The following is a 21,763-nucleotide window of genomic DNA, read 5'->3' as shown; positions in this document are numbered from 1 at the left end:
TCCCTTACCATACCAGCAAACATCACTTCGAAGTCACAAGTGTGTGTTAAGCGATTGCTTGAATACCGATGCGCAGGTTGCCTCGACACACGTGGCATTCAACGCAGTATAGCAAAGCAGACACTATGCTGCAGAAATGCCTTGTGATTCACGATTCACAACTGAAGGATCGTCGTGGCTCGGAACAGCTGCTCCGAAACGTCATCCAGCACGTGGGATGCACGGGAACCACATGATGGAATCTAAAAATTAGTGTTTCGTAAGACTATCCAAAGTCAATTCCTCAGCTAACTCTGATGTTTTATCGACTTATACCGTGATCCAAACGACAGACAAACTTCCTCGGACATGGAGGGTGTTCTTTGTCCCCTGAACATTGCTCACGGTTTGTTATGGAATTCTAACAAGCCTCTGGTAACGTTACCACCGGGATCGTCACTCTTCAAGATACAGTCCTTTGATTGCGTAAGCGTGAGATTTGTGTAAATTGAGAATTGTACTTTTCCAAACCAGTTTGACTTAAGTGTCTGTGAAACATTAAAAAACGTTCAACTGGTTGGGGCATAAGAGTGGCCCAATGGATAAAGCGCACCTCGATTACATTCGTTATGCGCATAGGTTTAGACGCAATTGTATCTCGATGAGGATCGTTGACCTACCTAACAGTTGTCGCTTGTAGACTCGTATGTGGTCCGTATCGACACATGCCAAGGTGCAGAAGCGGACATACGTGCGTAGATTACGGGACACGTGCATGATACCACCGATTTAATATCACTCACCCGGGCGTCTATTATGATTATCAGTGAAGTAGGAAGAAATGCCAGCCTCACTAACTGCAGTCAGTCAGTTAAGCCGCGTTCACGGTCGCGATCAGACGCGGCAGCGCTGCGAAGGAGGGACGGAGGCTTCTAAAAAACATCAGAGATCTCTTGACAGTATCGCCTCTCCCCTGCTTGCGATCACTTTTGTACTTAAACACACGCCGCTTGGCTGTGATAACGGCTCGTACTTTTGACCCTGACACATCGGGCAGGCCTGAAACCGTCTCGTTCCTAAAAAAACGTCTATGAGAATCCTCTTTCTTTGTGTTTCACTTTGGCCGTAATCGAGTGCTCGTTATGATCGTGGCTAGTATTAAGGTGAAATTGTGATCATTTTCTTTGTCTTCGAGGTATCTGAATCGTTTCTTCCACGCTCTATGGTGGGAAAATGCTTTCTAACTTGTTCGAGTGAAGCGATGCTGTATCTGGACGCTGTGTCGAGGCGAGCGCATGCCTGCGGTGCAGCACGCTGAGATTAAACACGTGTTCGTCGGGGTTAAAAAATGACGCAGAACGATTTCAAGAAACTATCCGAAGCCGTCGGGGGCCTCCGAAGACCAGCTGATTTGCGGCTTGACCTTAACATCAAGCCGAAAAATTCCAGTTCGGAGAGCCCAACGTCCCCAAGGATCAGCAGGTCCATAGACCTAGGATTCACCGACGTCTCCTACGCCGTCAGAACCGGTATTCTTAACAGAGGTACAATCGTCACCCTTAACCCATGTGCCATACCCAACTACCTGTTATATAAGCACCCCCTTTCAGGGCAGATCAACTCTACTTTAAATTCCATTCCGGGATTATCTGTAACGATTCCAAACTTCTTCGTCTTCGTCCATTAGTTTCTAGTCCCACTGATTCATGGTCACTTGAATTGATTTTTAACCACTTTCGAAGCGTCTCTCTTCTTTGTTACTATCAAAAAATTCTGTCCAATTTGCTTAGTTTCGTGTTCCAATTTGTACAAGCTTATCTCGTACTGTTTAAACAGTCGAACAAACATGGAAGTTAGCAGTTCAGCTATCGCCCGGGATCCGGAAATTTGACAACAAATAGACGAGGCTATCGTCTGTACTAATAAATCAAGTCTGGGCATATAAGTTTATGTTTAACTTGACTAGACACTTGTTTGCTTATGAACATTGGGTCAAACGGCTGAGCAAACCTTGATCACAATCCAGCAAGTGGGGTGCACAAGCTTTAGGTTCATTAGTGGTTGCTCAGGCCAAGAATTGAAGTGTTATATTGACACGCGAAAATGTCAACGTATTTAGTGAAAAATATCGTACTTTCTAAGTTGTATCTAGAGCGTACGTGTATCAAGTTGTGGTAGACACTTATCGCTTTGTACAGACCATTTTTTCGACCATACGAAGTCATCCTATCACAAGGAATAGGAAACCGTAATAGGGCTGGAGAACCAAATGTGAACATGAAACGCACGAGTGGACCGCGTGGATCACGAATTCTGTTGAACTGTTGTATAGATTATTCATTTTCAGACGGAATTCATATCCAGCTTTCACCAATTTCTTCATCCGGTAAATTAATTTGTGTTTTAGTTTTACGCGACCTCCTATTATAGCTCATATCTTGAATATATATATATATATATATATATATATATATATAATATTTTTTATCTGCGTTGAGATTAATTATATGAAACTCTAATTAGATGATTATTTTTATCAAGAATGTCTGCGCGGTGAGGATAACGGAGAGAGATTTTTACCTGCTGAGTCAATCTCTGGCTCGATCGTTATTCTTTTCCTCAACTTGAAAAGATATCTGATCATTGTTGCTTTTTCAAGTTTGGACAATGCATGACTTTGAAGAATTACAATACCGAAGATTAAAAGATCACAGAAATTGTTCACACTCGAAAATACTTGCCTGCAGATTATAGGAGAAAATATGTAATTTGTTTGTTTTAAAAATAAATAAAAACCGTTTCGTTATCTTGACGCAGATGTTTCGGTAATAGCGATCGGTGATGCATGTTTTTGTAACCAGTTAAAGAAACTTTATTTCTCTGCGAATAAATTGAACCTGTTCAGCTTTTATGCTAATTACCGTGATTGGAATACGAGACTTGGCCTCCGTTCGTTAAATATAACCAAAAATTTTCTCAACATCGACTACTTTCGGCAAAATTCTAACTGTATTAACGGTTGACTAAATTTTATGTAATCTTAAAGTTGCAAAATAACGATTTTTTCCGAAGATTCATCATCACCATAACGTTAGGAACTTCAGCCTGATGCATATTTGGGGAAGATTTTTATTGAATGTCAGGGTTACCAATTACATCTCGTCTCAAGTCTGCAATAAATAACCTCGCCGTTCAAGAACCGTGCAAACCGTACTGTGGTATATATTGTAAATAAATTGCCGAATCTGCAGTTTTGTACTCAATCATTTTGCCACCGAATAACTTTTCACGCATCATTACTGAAACGATTAATTCTGTTAATAAAAGTTCGTTATCGAAATCGCAAGTGAAATTCGTCGAAATCTGTGATGAAACTGCAATAATATAGCTATGAGAATTATTTCAAGCTAGTAGCACGTTTTGCATCGAATGACTTTCAAATATGTTGTTACACTTTTGATAAGATTTAAATTAAGATATACCATATCCATATGATATGAAAATTGAACAAAATAAAAAATCCGGTTTTAGGCAAAATCTCAGTCAAGATCTTCGGTGCTTTGTATCAACGCGTTTCTTTTTCTTTCTTGGTTTTGCTAGTCATTAGCTATCTGTCTCATCTAACGCCCGTTAGACAAGTCGCCGTTTTTTCTTTATTCTAGGAATACTTTTTGTACAAAACTTGATATTATGTTTGCTTGGTTGGGGGTACATTTCAACTCTATGTGTAAGGATACCAACCATGAACTTGTCCAGGCCTCAAGTGGCATGCCTGACAAGGCCACCCAGTCTGGCAAGCCTAACTGGGTCATTAGATCGTGGCTTGAACAGGTATTACTGATTTATCGGCACCAGGAAATCATTTGAAAAATAGTTCGTAGCACTTACCCTTGTTTCGTAAGACTATAAAATCAAACATCAGCGGATACCATCGAACCACGTTTTACGTAACCGAGGTAAAGTCAATGCTCCGAAAGTCGATACTCCTTGTGAATTTTTTTACGATATAATCGTGCATTGACTGTACATCGGGTGTTTAACCGTAATCACTGACATGGGGTACAGTTGACCACAGAATGGATTTACACGTACAATTTCAAAGTCAGCGTGCTTGAATCAGGGTTGTTTGTGGGAGTAAAATGAAGAATGATTGAAAAAACTTTGACTTTTCAGAGACTTGCATATCGTTTTACTTCTTTTGCTTCAAGAATTTCTCTCACATCCTCCATCGTTTTTTGTCAAGACTAAGATTGGAGTCTATTTCTGAATTCTTACATTTTATCTCAGAATTTTGTTCAAGTCGTAACTGTGCATAACGCAATGTTGTGTACAGTAATAACGTTCCAAAGTTGGCCGGGGTTTGAGTAACCTCATGTAAGTAATGTGGATGTTTCCATAGGTGGAAGTAACTAGGGTCAATATGTTTGAGCTCTGTTTAAAAATATAAAAATAGAAAGTACTGAAATTAACAATAAGAAAAAGTTTGGATGTCGATACTTATTTCACATCGCTTCGAAATGGTCCTAAAATCTAGTAAATTCGTTCGATTTCACTGGACGATGGCTCATTTTGTTCAGAAGACTTGGTTCTACAAAGTTACTAAAACAGATTTTCTTTCCTTTCAATAGACAATTCAATATTTTCATTTGTTGACCATATTCCTCATCGATACAATGTTGTAAAATTAAATATTCGACAATGTCAAAATCATTGTAAAAAGTGTTTCAGTGTATTTTTAGGAAATAGCCTTTCGAATAAAATGAGCCATTGTAAAGTGACGTAGAACCAACCGACTAGATTTTCAACCATTTTAGAGCGATTTGAAACGAAGCATTTGAATCTATAACCTTTCGTTTACAATTCAAATATTTTTTGTTCTTATATTTTTGAATAGATTTCCGCGGCCTGCGAATAAAATAATTTGATAAATACTCAATGTACGACTATTTCGTAATAAACTTATTTTAAAATTTACTTTTTGGCCAACCAATTTCTTCAACTCGATGTACTAATTAGGACAGAAAGGCGATTATCTTTCTAGGGTTAAATGTAACTGAACATGCTATTCAATTTGATGTCGAAAAATAATTATCAAACAAGTCTCGTCTTTGTCACGTTCAGCAAATCAAAATCCATACGTGATACTTGGTCTTGGCGTCTTCTTGTTGTTTGCGTAAGCGGCCGACAAAGATAAGAAAAATATTGATAAACATTTCAAACAATTCCTGACTTATACGATTACGATTAGCTCTATAGATGTTTGGAGGAATAAACGCGTAAACTAATTTAGCTCCATATGCTTAGATATACTTTCTAGCAACAGAGCAAGTGCGATCTTCTGTGCATAATCTCCAGATAATGTGGTATTTCTGCACAAGTATGAGTTACCTTGCACACTTTTGGAGAAAAAGGCGAGGCTTAGAGAAACAACGAACATTAAATATGGATTACGTAACTCAGGGTAGTTGTGTAATTGTTCAATTGCATCATAAATCGTAACTTGCTTTTTCTCAGCCAATTTGATTGTCAGCATGAATCTGCAGATGTTTCAACGCTCGCGTATTTTTATTATCATCAAACACAAGCTCCCACATCTTTGTATCCTTCTTCGTTAGCTTGTAGTTTTCTTTTGCAAAAATGTTGCAGCCTTTCAGCCGGTATCAACAAAAACCGGGGCTTATTGCTAATCAATTCACGTCGAAGTTTATAACTCTTGAAGTGAATAGTCAATTACATCTTATCGAGCGGATGTATTTGTCGACGTATTGGGTTTTAATGTTTATAAAACTCAGACGCAATTAGATTTTGCGTTCAACTTTGTTGACCTAAAGTTTCAACGAATCCACATTTCTATAATCTATGTGAAACGAGCGATTATTGCTAATTTTTTATATCAAAAGGTCAGTGTCGCCTACTGATTTCGCAATGAAATCTCGTCTCACAACTGAATGAATTCGGTTCAGCATATAATGCGGTGACGCATTTTTCAATCGAACAAATGCTGAACTACTTATTGCGGGACACAGATCAATTCTATCGTTAGTGTAACAAAAAAACTGATAAAATAAAACAGTTTTAGTTTTCAGTGTTCTGGAATGCGATCACACGTTGACAACCTTACGTTCAATGAAACGTTAAGTAACAGTCCCACATTTAAGAAAACCGCAATCTCAAGAAACAAATTTCATTATACATTGCACACATAGAAAATATTTCTGTTCGAGTTATCTCACTACCAGACAAATAATCTGACTGACGATAGGTATAATCGCGAGATCATAATTTTTTGTTATCACGCCAATACGAGCGAACTGTTTTATCAGACGCTACATTGATCGGAAGCAGAGCGGCCAAATTAGCACTCTTTTAGAAATGTACCTGAACAGCCATCCATCAGCGATGATTCTTCATGTTCTTTGTCATTATTGTTTATATATCACTATGAATGTATAACGCGTGGCTACAGAACTGGACTATAATTTACGTTCTATTTTTATAATATATCAAGTACGTCGCACTCAGTCACCGTGGATGGCGTTGATATCTGCAGTTGGAGTGCAGGCCGAGGATCCTTTGTTTCATCATGATACAGCGTCGTGTCATTACGCCAGCGATACCCTCTCGACTTGTCAAACATTCTGTACACAATGCGCATGTGCTTTTTTGAATCGTCAAGAAACATTTTAACAAAACTGCGTTGAGAAGAGTATCATTTTTTATAGTTAGTGAAAAGTATGTACCGGTAGAATGGGTAGGGTCACAATAACGGATTGAATATGGTTGGAATTAAAAGAAAATGCGGTACAAGCAATTGTTTGTAACAATGTAATTATAGTGACAATATTGCATTTTTTTATTACTGCAATATTAAATCTGTCTGCCTAGTTTACTGTACTTTTTCAGTTGAATAAGGCCTTCGCATCAATTTCTCGTTTGACGAACATAAAATTGTCCTAATAGTTACAAGAAAATCTAATACCAGTGACCATGATCAGAAAGAATAGAGTTTTTCGATTACGGCTACAAAACGCAGTTTCATTTTATAACCAGAAATGTATTGTTCAGTTGTAGTAAAAAATGAAGATAGTCCAGGGCTTTATAGTAATCATAACTATAAATTTACCTCAGCGCAATCTTTGGTACCTAACAATAAGTTCTTCCCAACTACAATACAGCCATAATAACGCTCTACCTGGTTCTCGATTCTCCAGATTAAGAAAATTGACAGTTAGACAAAGAAACACACTCCGAGTGTTCACATTCATGATTGTTTTTATTACTTTATTCCACAGGAAGGCGTGAATTGTTGAAAACCGTCAGCGGAAACTTTAAAGCCGGGGAATTAACAGCAATTATGGGACCTTCGGGTGCTGGCAAATCCACCCTCATGGACGTCCTGGCAGGTTTCACGTGAGTGCCAACCACGCATTGCACTTGTAATATCTCTGTCAATCGAGTCCCTTCACTGGTTAATCCGGTACGATTAATAACGCTTTGTGATAGCTTACAATGAAAATGTGAAAATACCTTTGTTACCCTGCGGTATAAAATCGTTGAAATAACAGCGAGTTATTAATTAACTGCGCAATGCCACTGCATTGGTAAACATCTTTGAGAAAATCCTTGACCTCGACATCCTGTTCGCGGTACCCAATTCATTCCATAAAGAGGAATGCGAGAGTATCGTAAATCTTGGTGAAATATTCAGCTTCCATATTTAACGATGCAGTTCTGTTTGAAACGACAACCTGTCGAATCTTCGAAAACACCGTTTCGAAACAGGAATCTTTTGTTAAATTGTCCTTGTCGTTCGTTGCGAGAATTCTCTCTTCGACCCGATTCGGGATTCGGTCAAGAGCAACTTTCCGGGTGTACCTTCGGGCTCTGAAAATTTTCACGCTCTAACGGAATACCGCGAGTTTCTCTGGTGCAATCGCGAGTTCCTCTTTCGCGGGCACGGGTACCAGGCTCAACGTTCTCTTGAACCTAAGTACGGTTGCACCGCGATTGCACCCGACGGTGATGACGAAGTTGGAGCACCGAGGAAGGCGCCTCGTTTCGGTGCGCGTGCACCGAGCGGTATCTAGCATGGCAGGGGCGTAACTAGCCCTTTAGGGGCCCGGGAGCAAGACCCTAAATTGGGCGCCCTGGGTAAATAACGAGACATATTTTTCTGGAGGCTCTCCTCCCGCGTTTCATAAATTTGCCCTCAATAAAACAGTAAGATATTCGATTTGTGCATTATATTCACGATAAACTAAAATTACCATCTATCCAAAGATATCTTACATTTTTGACCATACAGTCGATATAACTATTAACAGAGTTCTATTGTTAAATTCGTGCTCGTCTATTGTGCACGAAATGGCTGCCGTTGCTAGGCAACTGACAAATTGCTTTATGACTATACCTACAGCCGATATAACTGTTAATAGAGTTACAATATTAAATTCGTGATCGTCTATTGTTCACGAAATGACTGCCGTTTCTAGGCGACTGACAAGTCGTTTGATCGGCTAAAATGACGTGCTGGCATCTGGTGGCAAAATAATGAACTATAACCAAAACTTGCGGAACGCGTCTGAAAATACAGTACGAAAACAAAAGAACGAAACGTCAGAATTAGGAATCCGAATGAAATATGACGAGTTTATTTTTGACCTCCTGTCTTAGGGGCCCCGGGGCATTGCTCCGTTTTTCGCATCCTAGTTTCGCCCCTGTTAAGCTGGTATCCGGAGCCTCAAGGCCGAGTTGTCGACACGTAATGTTGATCGAAAAAAGGCCCCATAGGTCGTTCCGTGCGATTTAATAGGTCTACCTGCACTCGAGGTTCACAGCTGCGCGTGGCTTTCACCTCGGTGCATTTTTATCTTTCGTTTGTTTTACACAAAAATCTCCTCTGTTATGTGCGCTTAATTGTACCGTAGAACGAGATTACGTGGCGACTGATATATGTTTTCGGTAACAAGTTTAGATTGGATGTAATATTTCGTGTTCTATATGGATTTGGACACCGGTGATTTTCTCGATTTTTTCCGTCTTCGAGACGTAAGTGCATAATCGATGTGTCGTTGGGCTTGTTCTTATTTCAGCCAGTGGTAATTCAATCGTAATTTGTTCCAATAACAGCGTAATTGTATAAATGGCTTGTCATTAATTGTATACACGCCAATCGTGAATGACAAGTTTTGGATTGAAAACAAGCCGTCCTTAAAAAACTTCTGGCTGGCGTTGCGAAATTTGCATAAATGGTTGGTACGCTTGGTTCATTGCTATCGTATTGTACATTTGGCCATTTTGTGAATACATTATTTTGAACGTTTCGGGCTGGAATTAAAGACCCGTTTGCGGCAAGGACACATAATTCTCGATTTGTGATTATTCGATTTATCGTCAGATACGAAAGCACGTTGCTATACATTTCCAGGTATCAAGATTAAAAAATACGAGAAACTTGTCAAGTGTCGAAGACAAAATTCCTGAATATCCTAGAATGCATAATGAAATTAGATGTCTTAGGTCTGCATTTTTTCGTAGTTAAACGAACAGTTTTCGGCTCGTCCAATATTTTTCATGGTCCCGCGATCCTTATTATGGTAAGAATGTGCCAATTCTGCAAATATCCCGGAATACTCGATACTTTGCGATATTTTGTTCTCAGATAGAAATCTACTGTTGAAAACGAAAATAGTTTTGGTGGTTAAAGAAATAGTGTTACGTGTTCGTAGTTTCTTACACTAAATTTACTGTCATTCCGTTCATTATATAAACATTGTGTGTAGTACCCACAGCTGTGTGTTTCTCTGGCCGTTGGTGGTTTTGCCATATTCTTTGTGTGGGAATTCGTCAGTATACGCTGAAAATCATAAAATAAATTTTTCTCGTACAATGTTAATAAGTAATTGACAATAAATGAAATCGTAAAAATTTTCGCCGCAATGACCACTGCGGTTAAAAGCATAAGTATCTGGTCAATAGTGTTCGTGAAGCTCGAGATAAATTCAATTAGTGTATTGTAATTCGCAGTTGCTGATACTAGCATCCGGACTTTGGTTTGCGGTTAGTAAGACTTGGGCTGCTGATATAATATCACGTTTCGGACGCACGCAACTGTACTCACGAGAAATGTTTAGTATTGTATTTGTTCCATACAATCGGACAGGAAGTGTAATTCTACGTATTTGCTCCTCAGAGTTGCTTTAGTATTCGTTTTAAACGAGTCTTCTCACGAAATCCTACTGCTGGCAAAGATTCTTACACACTACTTGCAATCGTTGCTCAGAATGTCTCTTTTCACGCGTGACGAGTAGTTCGTGCCATAATATAAAGACATTTGGGAGTTTGATCAAGTAGTTTTACACCTACTCCGGGATAATTACACTTCGATCTTCAATCCTTGCAAAAATGTTATTCGAAATTGAAAGAAGATATTTTGTAACAATATCGATCATAACAGATTAGAATTGGTTATGAATGAAAGAACTAATTGTCCAGCCTTCTCATCAGAATATCGCCTTTAACAAAGATCAATGAAATACATCATTTTCAAATTAATCGATTAATCAGTATTTTTTGGGTCAATCGATTTCGCCATTAATCGCTTCAATCGGCTGTTTTGAGTAGTTTGTATTTCCGATTGACTGTTTTTCCAATCAATCGATCAATCGGCCCTTTCAATTAATCGGGATCTACGATTAATCGATTAATCGCACAGCCCTACTTTTGACAAAAATTTAATAAACGTAGACCTCGCAGGCTTATACACCAGGAATTGCATTTCATGGACTACTATTCGTGGTTTATACAAAATTGTTTTAATTTACCGAATCAATAGCAGTTAAAGGATAGAAGACCATGCAGTTGCAGTATTTTTAATTATTCACTAGCAGCAGCCTGTCAATTCATATCTCTGTGAATCACTGATTGCATGTGGAAAAAGAATTTGACATCTGCTAGAACATAATCAGAAAAGAACTTCTGTAGATTGAGCTTGTTGAGAGTAAAACGAAAATAAGAAAAAATGGCACCATACATAATTGTTTCTTACTAGAATATTTAATTAAACGTTCCACACTGCAATTGTCCAAATGCAATCGAAACTCCCGCGGCAATTGCATAAAACGGCTGTTTCTGTTCATCGCTGAGTCTTTGTCAGTCCATTTCCAAGTGACAACACGTTTTTAGCTGCACTTCACAAATTCGAAAACATGCAATTAATGGTTTATGAATTTCAGGACGTCCGCAGTCACGGGACAAGTGACGGTGAATGGCCAGCCAAGGAACTTGGCCACCTTCCGGAGAGCTTCCGCTTACATAATGCAGGAGGACAACATTCAGCCCTTGCTCACCGCCGAAGAGGCGATGCATGTTGCTGCCGAACTCAAGCTCAACCTTTGCAAGCAGGACAAAACCAGGAGGGTAAGTTTCAAAAGAAGAAAGTACCCGAGGGGAACCACACTAGTTTGATTTGTTGTGTCACATAAACATATTGTGCTCATCGGCCATTTCAGGGATAAAAAACCAATCGTGATATTTACTTTAAAAACTTTATTTCTGGAGAATTGCTCAGCAATCTCGTTAAAGTTTTTGTTCAAACTAATTAGACATCATATAATATTAACAAAGGATAATACGCGCAATGGTTTTATCCTCGTGGTTTGCAGGAAGGTTTCTACTTTGTTGGGTCGAAAAATGTTTAGCCAAATTGGCACGGAAAAAAGACGTTGCTAGTGGTTTTTGGTGTACCTAATACAAGACGTCACAGAAAGAAGGAAATCGGTAGGTTACATTTCGGGTACTTTCCTTGTAAGCGTAAACATTTGCTTCACATGCGGAGACCAATGGAATCGATCGCGAAAATATCTTTGAAAAGTACTTCTAAATTGGAAAAACGCATTTTTAGTGCTATCTAAATGCCAAGAGTACAGTTTTGAGACAGTGACAAACATTGATGGGCCGTAATTGAAATGAAATTGTAGTAGGATCAAACTGCGAGATTCTGTGTAGGGCAACGTCCGTCTAATCAGCTACTTCCGTCCCCAATTATCGCATCAATGTCATTACCTATCGTTGTGTAGCATTGCCATTGCGTATAACAATGGCTCCGGCGACTAGGCTTCACACTACTAGATAAGAAATATCGAGTTAATAAGAGAGCTCTAGACATCTTTCAATTTGCTCGCGTTCCGCCAAACTACGGATAACGCGTTGAGGTTGAACTTACAATCAGTTCATTTATTTTTCACAAAGGTGGAAAAAATTCTGGTGGCGTTGGGACTCGACGAAGCAAGACATGTCCTGTCAGGTCGCCTGAGCGGCGGTCAGAGAAAAAGGCTTGCAATCGCTCTGGAACTGATCAGCAATCCTCCAGTGATGTTCTTCGACGAGCCCACGAGGTGACTTTCACCAGATATTGGTTTTAACGTGATCGGAGAATTTTAACGCGTGAGCCATCTGACATCGGATGTTCTTCACTATTACAGCGGATTAGACAGCGTCACATCGAAGCAATGCATTGGTCTTTTGAAAGCCTTGGCAAGGGAAGGTCGAACGGTAATTTGCACCATTCATCAACCGAGTGCACTTCTCTTCGACATGATCGATCATCTTTACGTTGTCGCCCAAGGCTATTGCCTATACACTGGAGGAACGAGCAACATGGTATCCTACCTGGCAGAACAAGGCCTTTGTTGTCCCGAATATCACAATCCAGCTGATTTTAGTGAGTAAAGTTTGAAGTATTTCTTGATACTCTTTGCGATACGTTATGTACATGGTCGTCCCGCTACTTTCAATGGTTGAAAAATAACTGCATGAGAGAAAGACTGTCAACTTTCGGAGATCTTGCGCTTAACGCGATACCTTACGAATGAGTCCTTCTTGACTGATGTCAATCATCAGAAGCAATGGTAAAGTATCGCAGGCTTAAGTGATCGACTGCGCATGTGTTAAATAATTGAATTGTATTGGTCGGCAATATCGTACTCTGGCAATATTTTCGTTTACGAGACAAGCGTGCCAACTTAAACGAAACGCGACACTAGATGTCAAACTCTCCCGCATCAAGCGGTAAATTAAAATTATACCGTTACGTTGACTCGCAGGGGTCATCAGTTATCTACAAGTTGCTTGATAATGAAAGTTTCCCATGCTTCCACAAAAATTCTCTTTACCTAAATGATCCCCATAAGTCACGTTGGACAAATAAAGCTTGATGCGGTCAGTTGGCACGAAAAGACGTCACATCTTGCGCATGCACAATCGGATTGCCAAGTTTCGCCATTTTCTATCGGTATAACCTATTTTGAAAAGAAATTGAAACTTGATAAACATCTTGAAACTTATTGGGTTAATTTTGTTTATCTTCAACCAGTCCTAGAAGTCAGTGCTGGTGATTATGGAAATTTCGTGCCGTTGCTGTCCAGAGGAATTAAAAATGGAAGCAGCAATAAATGGAGATCCCCAGCTATCGGCGGTCTTTCGAAAATCGAAGAAATGATTGCCTCCGGTCTTACGACGCCGGTTCGCGCGCCCAGGTTACCTCCCACTCCTATCCTACACATGGACAAACCGGAGAAGGACTATCATCAAATTACCGGAGAGTATGCAACCAGTTTTTGGAAGCAATTGTACGTCCTTCTCAAGAGAAACGTCATCAGGCTCTCCAGAGACAAGGTATTCAATGTATAACGCTCGATTACGTAAAAATAACATCCTACGAGATACTAATTAGAACGGTCAATATTGTCAAGTCAGTGTTACAACCTTTCACAGATAACAGTTGTCAATCAATCAAGTCGCAAAAAATTATCATGACTACTCTCTAATTAGTATGAATATATGATAGGAATCTAACTATAGAGCCTATTTGTCGTCAAGTTTTTTAGAATTTATTCCGCCTCCTTATTTGTTCAACTGAGAAGGGTACGAGCTACGATTTCTTTCAAATCCTTATCAATTCAAGGTTGAAAAATAAAACGATAATTGAATTTTAGTGCTTTTCAGTGAGTGTTATGTGAGGTGAACTCGGTAATTGATTAGATCATTTAAGTCTGATTTTTTTCATAATTTTAAATTCAATTAGATATAAATGTCAGTATCACGTGATCTGCCAAAGCCGCAACCTAGTCAGAATAAATTTGGGTTGAAAATTAATCGTTTGAATGGAACTCATTTTCATCGCCATTAACGATTAAACTGAGTAGGAATCGAGGGGTCAATGGCATATTATAAAATCAAGCGATTTTTACTTTCCGCCCGAATTTATCATTATATAATCGACAGATATTTTTCCATCGTCTTTGTATCTTCTCGTCACAAACTTTCCAACGCGTATTCTATCGAGCATTCAGTTCGAATTAAACGTCAATTTGTAGATACAAATATGACATGCGACCATCTGCTCTAGTCTCTCTGTGAGATCGTATACTACGACAGTTATTAAGAGTCTTAATGAAGACTTGCCGGTTATCTGATAATGAATTCGGCGAATTTAGCCGAGTGATCAAAACATCTGTTTAAATTACAGTGATAACTATGAATAGGCGTTGTGATAAACTTATTGTTGCTCAATCGACGGGAGATTAAGAATTTTTATTCTAATCAGTTTTCGATTTGAAGAGAGACTCCAAGAGGGGCTGATAACGAACTAAATTGCTGCTCTACCCTGCTTGTCAGAATTGATGTTCGTTGAACAACATTCTTTCGATACTGATCTGGTAGCGATAGCGCGAAAATATACTGAACTATTTTGAATGTATTTATGATGCCACTTATTGAATGTCTCCACCATGATTTCGTGGAACATTGATGAAAACCTATTCCTCAGTTTCTGACGTTCACGCGGATATCTATGCATCTATTGATAGCACTTCTCGTTGGCACCCTCTATTATCAAATTGGCCAGGATGCAGCCTATGTGTTCGACAACTTCAATCTGCTTTTCTTCAGCATCATGTTCCTCATGTTCAGTGCGTTCAACTCAACAATTATCACATGTGAGTCTGATCCAAAATTTGAAAGAAATACAAAATATGTTTCCGAACCGTATTCATCAGTTCCGTGCTGAAAGGTTTCATAACGCGCCGTTCATTGGGTTCGATAATTCTTCGAGTTGTTCTGCGGTTCGCTGCTAACTATTATTATGATTACAGTCCCATCGGAACTTCCAATCGTGATGAGGGAACACTTCAACAGATGGTACAAGCTCCGGTCCTTCTATTTAGCGAACAAGTTGGCTGACTTTCCAGTACAAATCGTTGCTGCATCAACGTTTACGCTGGTAGTTTTTTTCATGAGTGGCCAACTACCCGAAATCCGAAGATTGCTACTGTACGTAACGATGTGCATCGTCGTTAGTTTTGTCGCACAAACCGTTGGGCTGATACTCGGCATAGGGATGGATATTCGCGTGAGTGTTTTGCCCTAATTCATTAATTGTTTCGTTATTACCTCGTTTGAGAATAAATCAAAGTTTGCACATCCGAGAGAAAACGCTTCACGAATGTCTGTGGAGAGCATTTCGTGGACGTGAAAATTCTACTAGACGAACCTAACGGCGCAGCTGCTAGTGAAAGCGGACTTGAAATATTACGTTCTTATAAACTTTTTATGTCATGCCACTGCCTACCATTTCTATATATATTACACGCATGCCAAACCGGCTTAGCTATTTACATTCGTTCAAACGAGTATGCATACGATACCGGTAGGCGGCTGAAGAATTGGGTAAGTTTTGGAAATTTATATCACGACAGCCAGTAACTTAATTGAGCAAAAAGTTAGTTGGAATTCCTTGGAACCACTATTATTAACAATAGCGTCAATCAATTCACTCTGTGAAATGTTTTACGGTGTTCTTAATATTTCAAGAACGGTTCACCCGATTTTCCTCACATTTGGCTACGGTATTCCTGAAAAGGTTATCCGCTTTGCCATGATGCAACTTTTTTTAACTGTTATATGTTCACTATTTATTACATAAGCGAGCTGCGCAAAATCAAATTTCAACCTCAAACTGTCGCTGTTTGAGAAAAAAAAAGAAACAAAATCAGATTCTGACAAAGAGAATTAACTATCCAAGAATACTTACTGTCTTCAAAGTTCAAGAAAATCGGTTGGATATTTTTGAGATATCGTAGTGACCGTAAAAGATGTCATAGAGGAAAATGATTGACGTTGCTGTCAATAACAATATTTCCTATAAATTGATTTCAATAAAAAAATACATAAGGCAAGCCCAATACACATATTTTTGAATAAAACGAACCCCGATCAAATTTAATAATCGATTTTCGAGTTACAAATTCCCACGATTTACCCGATTTTCAATCATCTTCTTGTATATACCTCCTTAACAATCATTGCCGCATACATAATCGCAAAGTGCGGATACTGAATTTCAGGCTACCAATATCTGTATGTTGAAATTGATTTCAGAACGGTGTGATTTTCGGCCCACTGGTGATATTGCCTTTCATGATATTCAGTGGATTCTTTGTTCACATCAATGACGCTCATCCCTACATGCAGTGGCTCTTTCACATCTCTTTCCTTAAATATGGCTTCGAAGGTGTCATGGTTGCAATTTATGGGTGAGTAATCGTAAGAAGACATTGCCATTGAATACAAGTTGCGACTTTTGAACAATTTTCACTTTTATTGTTTCGGTTTCATGTATTTGCAGATACGATCGGCCGAAGTTGGATTGCTCGATAGTCTATTGCCACTACAAATACCCTAGACAGCTTTTGAAGGAGGTCGATATGACCGAGGCCGAATATTGGAGCAGTATTTCCATCCTCATCGGGCTTTACTTTGCCCTTGAAGTAATAGCGTACATAGCTCTGCGAATTAGGCTAAAGCACCGACGGTGATTACGGACTATATTCAGGATAAAAACATACGTCGTGAATTGGGACCAAGTCTTAAAGTCAAGATTTACTCTTGTCTGATCTCTATCGCATAGCTGGAAAGTTATCAAGTACCCGATTGTAGTATTCATGGCTGGGAAATTTTCTAATATGCGAAAATATGTTTCATAGATATTCCAAATGTACAGAGTCAAAATGTCGAAAGGTCAACGTATGGCAGGTTAAAATATAGAATAGTCGGAATTAATAAGAATATAGCAGGGCAGAACATAGATTCGTCAGTATTCTATATTGTGAATCTTACATTTTCAGATGTTTCGACATTGTACCCCCTATACGGTGAACGAAGCGAAATTTTTTTCACCTTTACACTTTAAATTTACTTATAACTAAAGTTGCCTTCTTCGCAGCATTTATGCTTATAAAATTAACCCTAGAACGGTAACGTTATTTTTCTTTTTTTTTTTTTTCTTTGTCTATTTCAGTAACGGAGGGTGAAAAAACGCCCCAATCTTGTAAATTCCATCCCTTGGGTACGTCATATCGTTAAGGACCCTGCGAGGTGTCATTTACTTCGTTTTTTTAATAAAGCTTACGTAAGTTCCAAAAAAGTGGTCAAAAATTGATGAGCCTCGAAACAAAAATGTAAGTTGTTCTTTAGCGATGTGAAATTTCAACTCGCGTAGAATGTTTTTTCACCCCCCGTTAGCGTTCTAGGGTTATCAACTTCGACTTGCGATTTTATTTGCATCCTATCAGTATTTGTAGTATGAATCGAAAGAACGTTTATTTGTAAGGGTCGAATTGGTGTTTCGTAAAACGACGTATCATATCGATTCTGTGTACTGATATACCTCTTTTACGAAGTACGTAAACGTAGTCAAGAATGTAGGCATAAATGTACGATTGGCGCATTTGTACGTAAATATACACCATGTGTTCGATCGTTAGCAGTTCGAGTTAACGATGTTACGAGATACAAGAATCTTTGTTCGGCTGGATTATTTTCGGGCCATCCTTATTTTCGTGTGCAAATTTCTGAGCCAAATGATCAAGAAATATTTGCGCATACAACGTATGCTACATTTTTTTACTCTGTATAGTTTTTTGGTTTTTTCTTTTTATACTCTAATTTCTCTTCTTTCATCTCGCACGCAATCGGCACGCCGGAAAACTGTCAGGCCAACAAGATCTAGTCATTTCGTAAACGTAGAACTAGCTTAGGGGTTAACGCCGCTGTTTTGAATTATTGTCTTAAAAAATACTGTAGACAGCTAAATGAAATGATGTATACTTTCTGCGTGTACCGCAGGGCATTCAAACTCCAAAAAGCATTTGCTCAACTTTATTTACTTATTACATACGTTGCCATCGTCGAAATATGAATGTACATACGTTTTTGTTTTATAATATACATATAATATACGTTATTACACTATCGTTCTAGGTTAGTTAAAGTATAGTGGCTCTCTCTCTCTCATTTCGGCGTTGGCACGTTTCTTATCAACATAAAACTAGTACCTAATAAATCAATAGAAAGGTAACCAGAAGTCAAGATAATCAATTGTTATCTTTTATACATGTGTAAATACATTAGCACAAGCCACTTGGGTCGAATATATATTAATAATTATTGGCCAGTTATAATGTCGAAGGAAGAATCTGCATTAGTCGTCATTATGAAAATATACCGTGAGTTTTCTTAACAGCAAAACGACCCGTGCGCCTGAGACAGGCAACCAGAGTTACACCTCATGTTCTTTGTCAGTCTAAACATGCACTGTAACTCCGATTGCCTGCCTCAGGCGCACGCATCCTTTAGCTGTTAGGAAAATGCATAGCGAAGAGCTCACGTTGTCGAAAGATGACTGTATGTACCAGGTTATTTCGTAAAAATGATCTGGAGGCAATTTAATGTAGGCTGAATCCGCTTGCATTTATGCAATTCAGGATAGATTTAACCGTTTGATATTTGCTTCATGGTTAATGATGAAAGAGAGTGAGAAATCGGCCAATTGTGAGAAATGAACGAATGTCGATCGGTAAATGTACTCGCAGTTGCCGAAATGCAGGCGCGTTTCGTAAAAATACAAACTAAATTGTATAATTGTGGCCGGATTCACCCTGTGATCCATACTCGCAGACAAACTTTAAGTAATTTAAAATGATGAAAGGTTCGTACGTACGTATTATATTATACTTCTCGGGGTGAAAAGTATGTTTGTAGATCCTTTGTGATGTTTAAATGGCAGGGGATGTGTATACATTGTCGTACACGGGCATGATTAGCAATTATCGGTAAACGACACGGAGCCAAACTTTTGATTTTTTGCAATTTTGATCTCTTGTAGTATGTACTAGAATATAAAAATCCTCACAAGTTTCAGAACTCTGAGCTCTCATGATTTAACAACATGACGTTGATCAATATTTTATTGTTAAACAAAGTGATTTTTACATTCTAATTATTATCGTATATTTGTGGAGGAAACAAATATGATCCGAGATTTTTTCAATGTAGACCTATCTGTTCTTTTCACAAAAAAAAGAAAACATATTTTTTTTTCGGTATTCTCCAAATTTTATCTCAAATTTGAATTTTTTTATCTAAAAGCTTGCATTCTTCTGCACGGAAAACTCTTTTTTAGGTAGGTACTGAAATGCGATCATGGCGTCAGCTAAATAACATATTTTTTGTGTCAGCAAAATATGTTTATTTAATTTGAATTCGCATCGACGTATATTTCTACAGATGTAAATGAAATGGAAATATATAACAAATCACAAATGACTGTAAATAAAAATATTTCGCTGAAACAGAACAATGTTATACTTTAGAAAATAATTATAGCTCCGCTACGATCTCACTTCCAATATCTTTTAATGATTTTTTTTTTTTCGTTGCTGTGAAAATCAACTTGTTTTTTACGGTTTCTGAGGATTCAGCCTCGACGGATTCCATAATCGGAGAGTTCGGAATCTGCTACATCGAATACACATTGAATCCTATTTTTTCCAGAGCAATTAAGTTACGATAAAATTTGGAATATGAGAATCAATCTGTTAAAATTTTTTAAAATTGAGCAGCATGTTTTTTTAATCCTTAAAAAGTGAAATTGAGGTCTAAAACCTTTCAAATTGATACAAGTAACGACATGTGCCGGTAGTAGACAAGTGTGATAAAAATCATTAGAAATGTTGAAGAACCCTTCAACAAACATGAAACAGTCGGTTAGAAGTCTTAAAACACCCATATGTCTTATACAACTAGGTTTTTCAGCGTGGGGTAATGAGTTACCCCATGTACCCGCTAAGAGTTAAAACAGTAAGAACTAGAGTTATAAAACTTGCTAGTTTTTTGCACCTTATTGTTAGTACATATAACACGATATCAAGTTGACCGAAAAATTGAAATTTTAGCCTCGGGTTGTTTACAGATACATGGTGGTATGGACTATATATGCAAAGCGAAGGCCGTGGGTCAATGTGATTACTTCAAAAGCGAAGTGAAGGGTGAAGTATTATTGGGTATTAAGTATTATTAAGAGATTCTGAGCAGGTACTTCAATGATCGGGTTTAAACTATTGAGTAGTGATTGTTTGAGTAATGATTTGTTGAGTTACGCAGAAAAGAGATCGTGATGAAATGATGGGAAATAAGCAAGATCCTCAATGGTTCAATTTTAACAAAAGAGAAATTTTTGTAAACACTACGAATAAATGTATTTAAGTAGACACGATAAACAGTCTGACTTTTTTCAGATTAAATCCATCGGTAAATATAAGTATTGGAATACGAAATACAAGCTTATCGTCAAGTTGAATATGAAAAAACGTTTATTTGTACTTTTGATCGCATGCAGCGAGTCCATATACAAAAACTTATCTATTGTAAACCTTGACACTGTAAAACATAGAGAGAGATTGTTTATGGAAGCAATCTTTTTTTTTCTGTTCGTTAGGCCAAGTTTTACAGACACGTTTCGGTAGGTACTCATATTTGATGCTAATTTCCAAAATGTTGTAATATTTTTAAAAAGAAAGACAGAGCGCTGCTATATATGTACATCTCGTAGTACAAATACTTTATTATCAGAACGCAAAATTCTTCCCCAAATGAGATAATTTATATTCTAGTGATACTTATTTCTAAAAAATTCTGTCGCGGCATTACTAATTACATATACATTACGGTACGGTTCCGGTTTCATTATGAAATGAATCTGACACTAAATGGAATTCTTTTGCTTAACCTCATTTTGAAACAATTAGCCTGTGACCGTTGTCCTGTTAGCTGCAAATCAATGACTATTAGAAATAGAATCTAGTAAGTTTTCATGCGTCTAATGTATAGCCATGTAAACTTGAATAATCATGAGGAACAAAAAATATCAAAGTGCTGAGACAACCAATAAAACTAATGTGAAATGGTATCAAAGTGCAAAAGAATTCTCAGAACAAGCGTACTTATTATCAGACGAACTGAAAAATTACAATCCGAGGCCTGTTGAGGTCAAGGTTAATATAAATCTTTTTTTACACGATAAACGCCGTCCGATATTAAGCATCTACTGAATTCTTCAAATTCACCAGTTTTTCAAATTTACATCTTTCAACAAAAATTCTCTCGTAGATTAATGATTTGATTACGGGCTTCTCATCGGAAGCAAAGGATTCAAAAAGGGTAAACATAACATCTACACACTACAGTCTCCTTACATCGTGCATGCAGAGAAGAAATTCTTACTCATTAATCATCTACATTTGAACTAATCACTGTTTAACACAATCCTTGGTAAGCTTCAAAATTCGTTTAATGTGCACGTGAGATCAAAATTGGATTTATCATTCTGATATTCCAGTTGTTCCAAGAACTTTAGTTTTGGTTACCGAATTACTGATTCTTACGCTGC

The 21,763-nt window shown here is 38.0% G+C and overlaps 1 protein-coding gene across 1 annotated transcript; it reads left to right on the top strand.

The window, feature by feature from the left end:
• Positions 1-627: 627 nt before the first annotated feature.
• Positions 628-20,916, top strand: LOC107216833 (ATP-binding cassette subfamily G member 4-like). The gene is made up of 11 exons (XM_046731255.1): positions 628-938; positions 1,175-1,523; positions 7,272-7,389; positions 11,214-11,397; positions 12,229-12,374; positions 12,462-12,700; positions 13,352-13,653; positions 14,807-14,975; positions 15,132-15,388; positions 16,417-16,571; positions 16,664-20,916. Exons 2-11 carry the CDS (start codon positions 1,328-1,330, stop codon positions 16,851-16,853), a joined length of 1,956 nt encoding a protein of 651 aa, XP_046587211.1. The 5' UTR covers positions 628-938; positions 1,175-1,327; the 3' UTR covers positions 16,854-20,916.
• Positions 20,917-21,763: the final 847 nt, after the last annotated feature.

Source organism: Neodiprion lecontei, chromosome 2 (assembly GCF_021901455.1).
Source record: "Neodiprion lecontei isolate iyNeoLeco1 chromosome 2, iyNeoLeco1.1, whole genome shotgun sequence".
In the NCBI taxonomy this organism is placed as follows: domain Eukaryota; kingdom Metazoa; phylum Arthropoda; class Insecta; order Hymenoptera; family Diprionidae; genus Neodiprion; species Neodiprion lecontei.
This window is presented reverse-complemented; position numbering and strand designations above follow the sequence as displayed.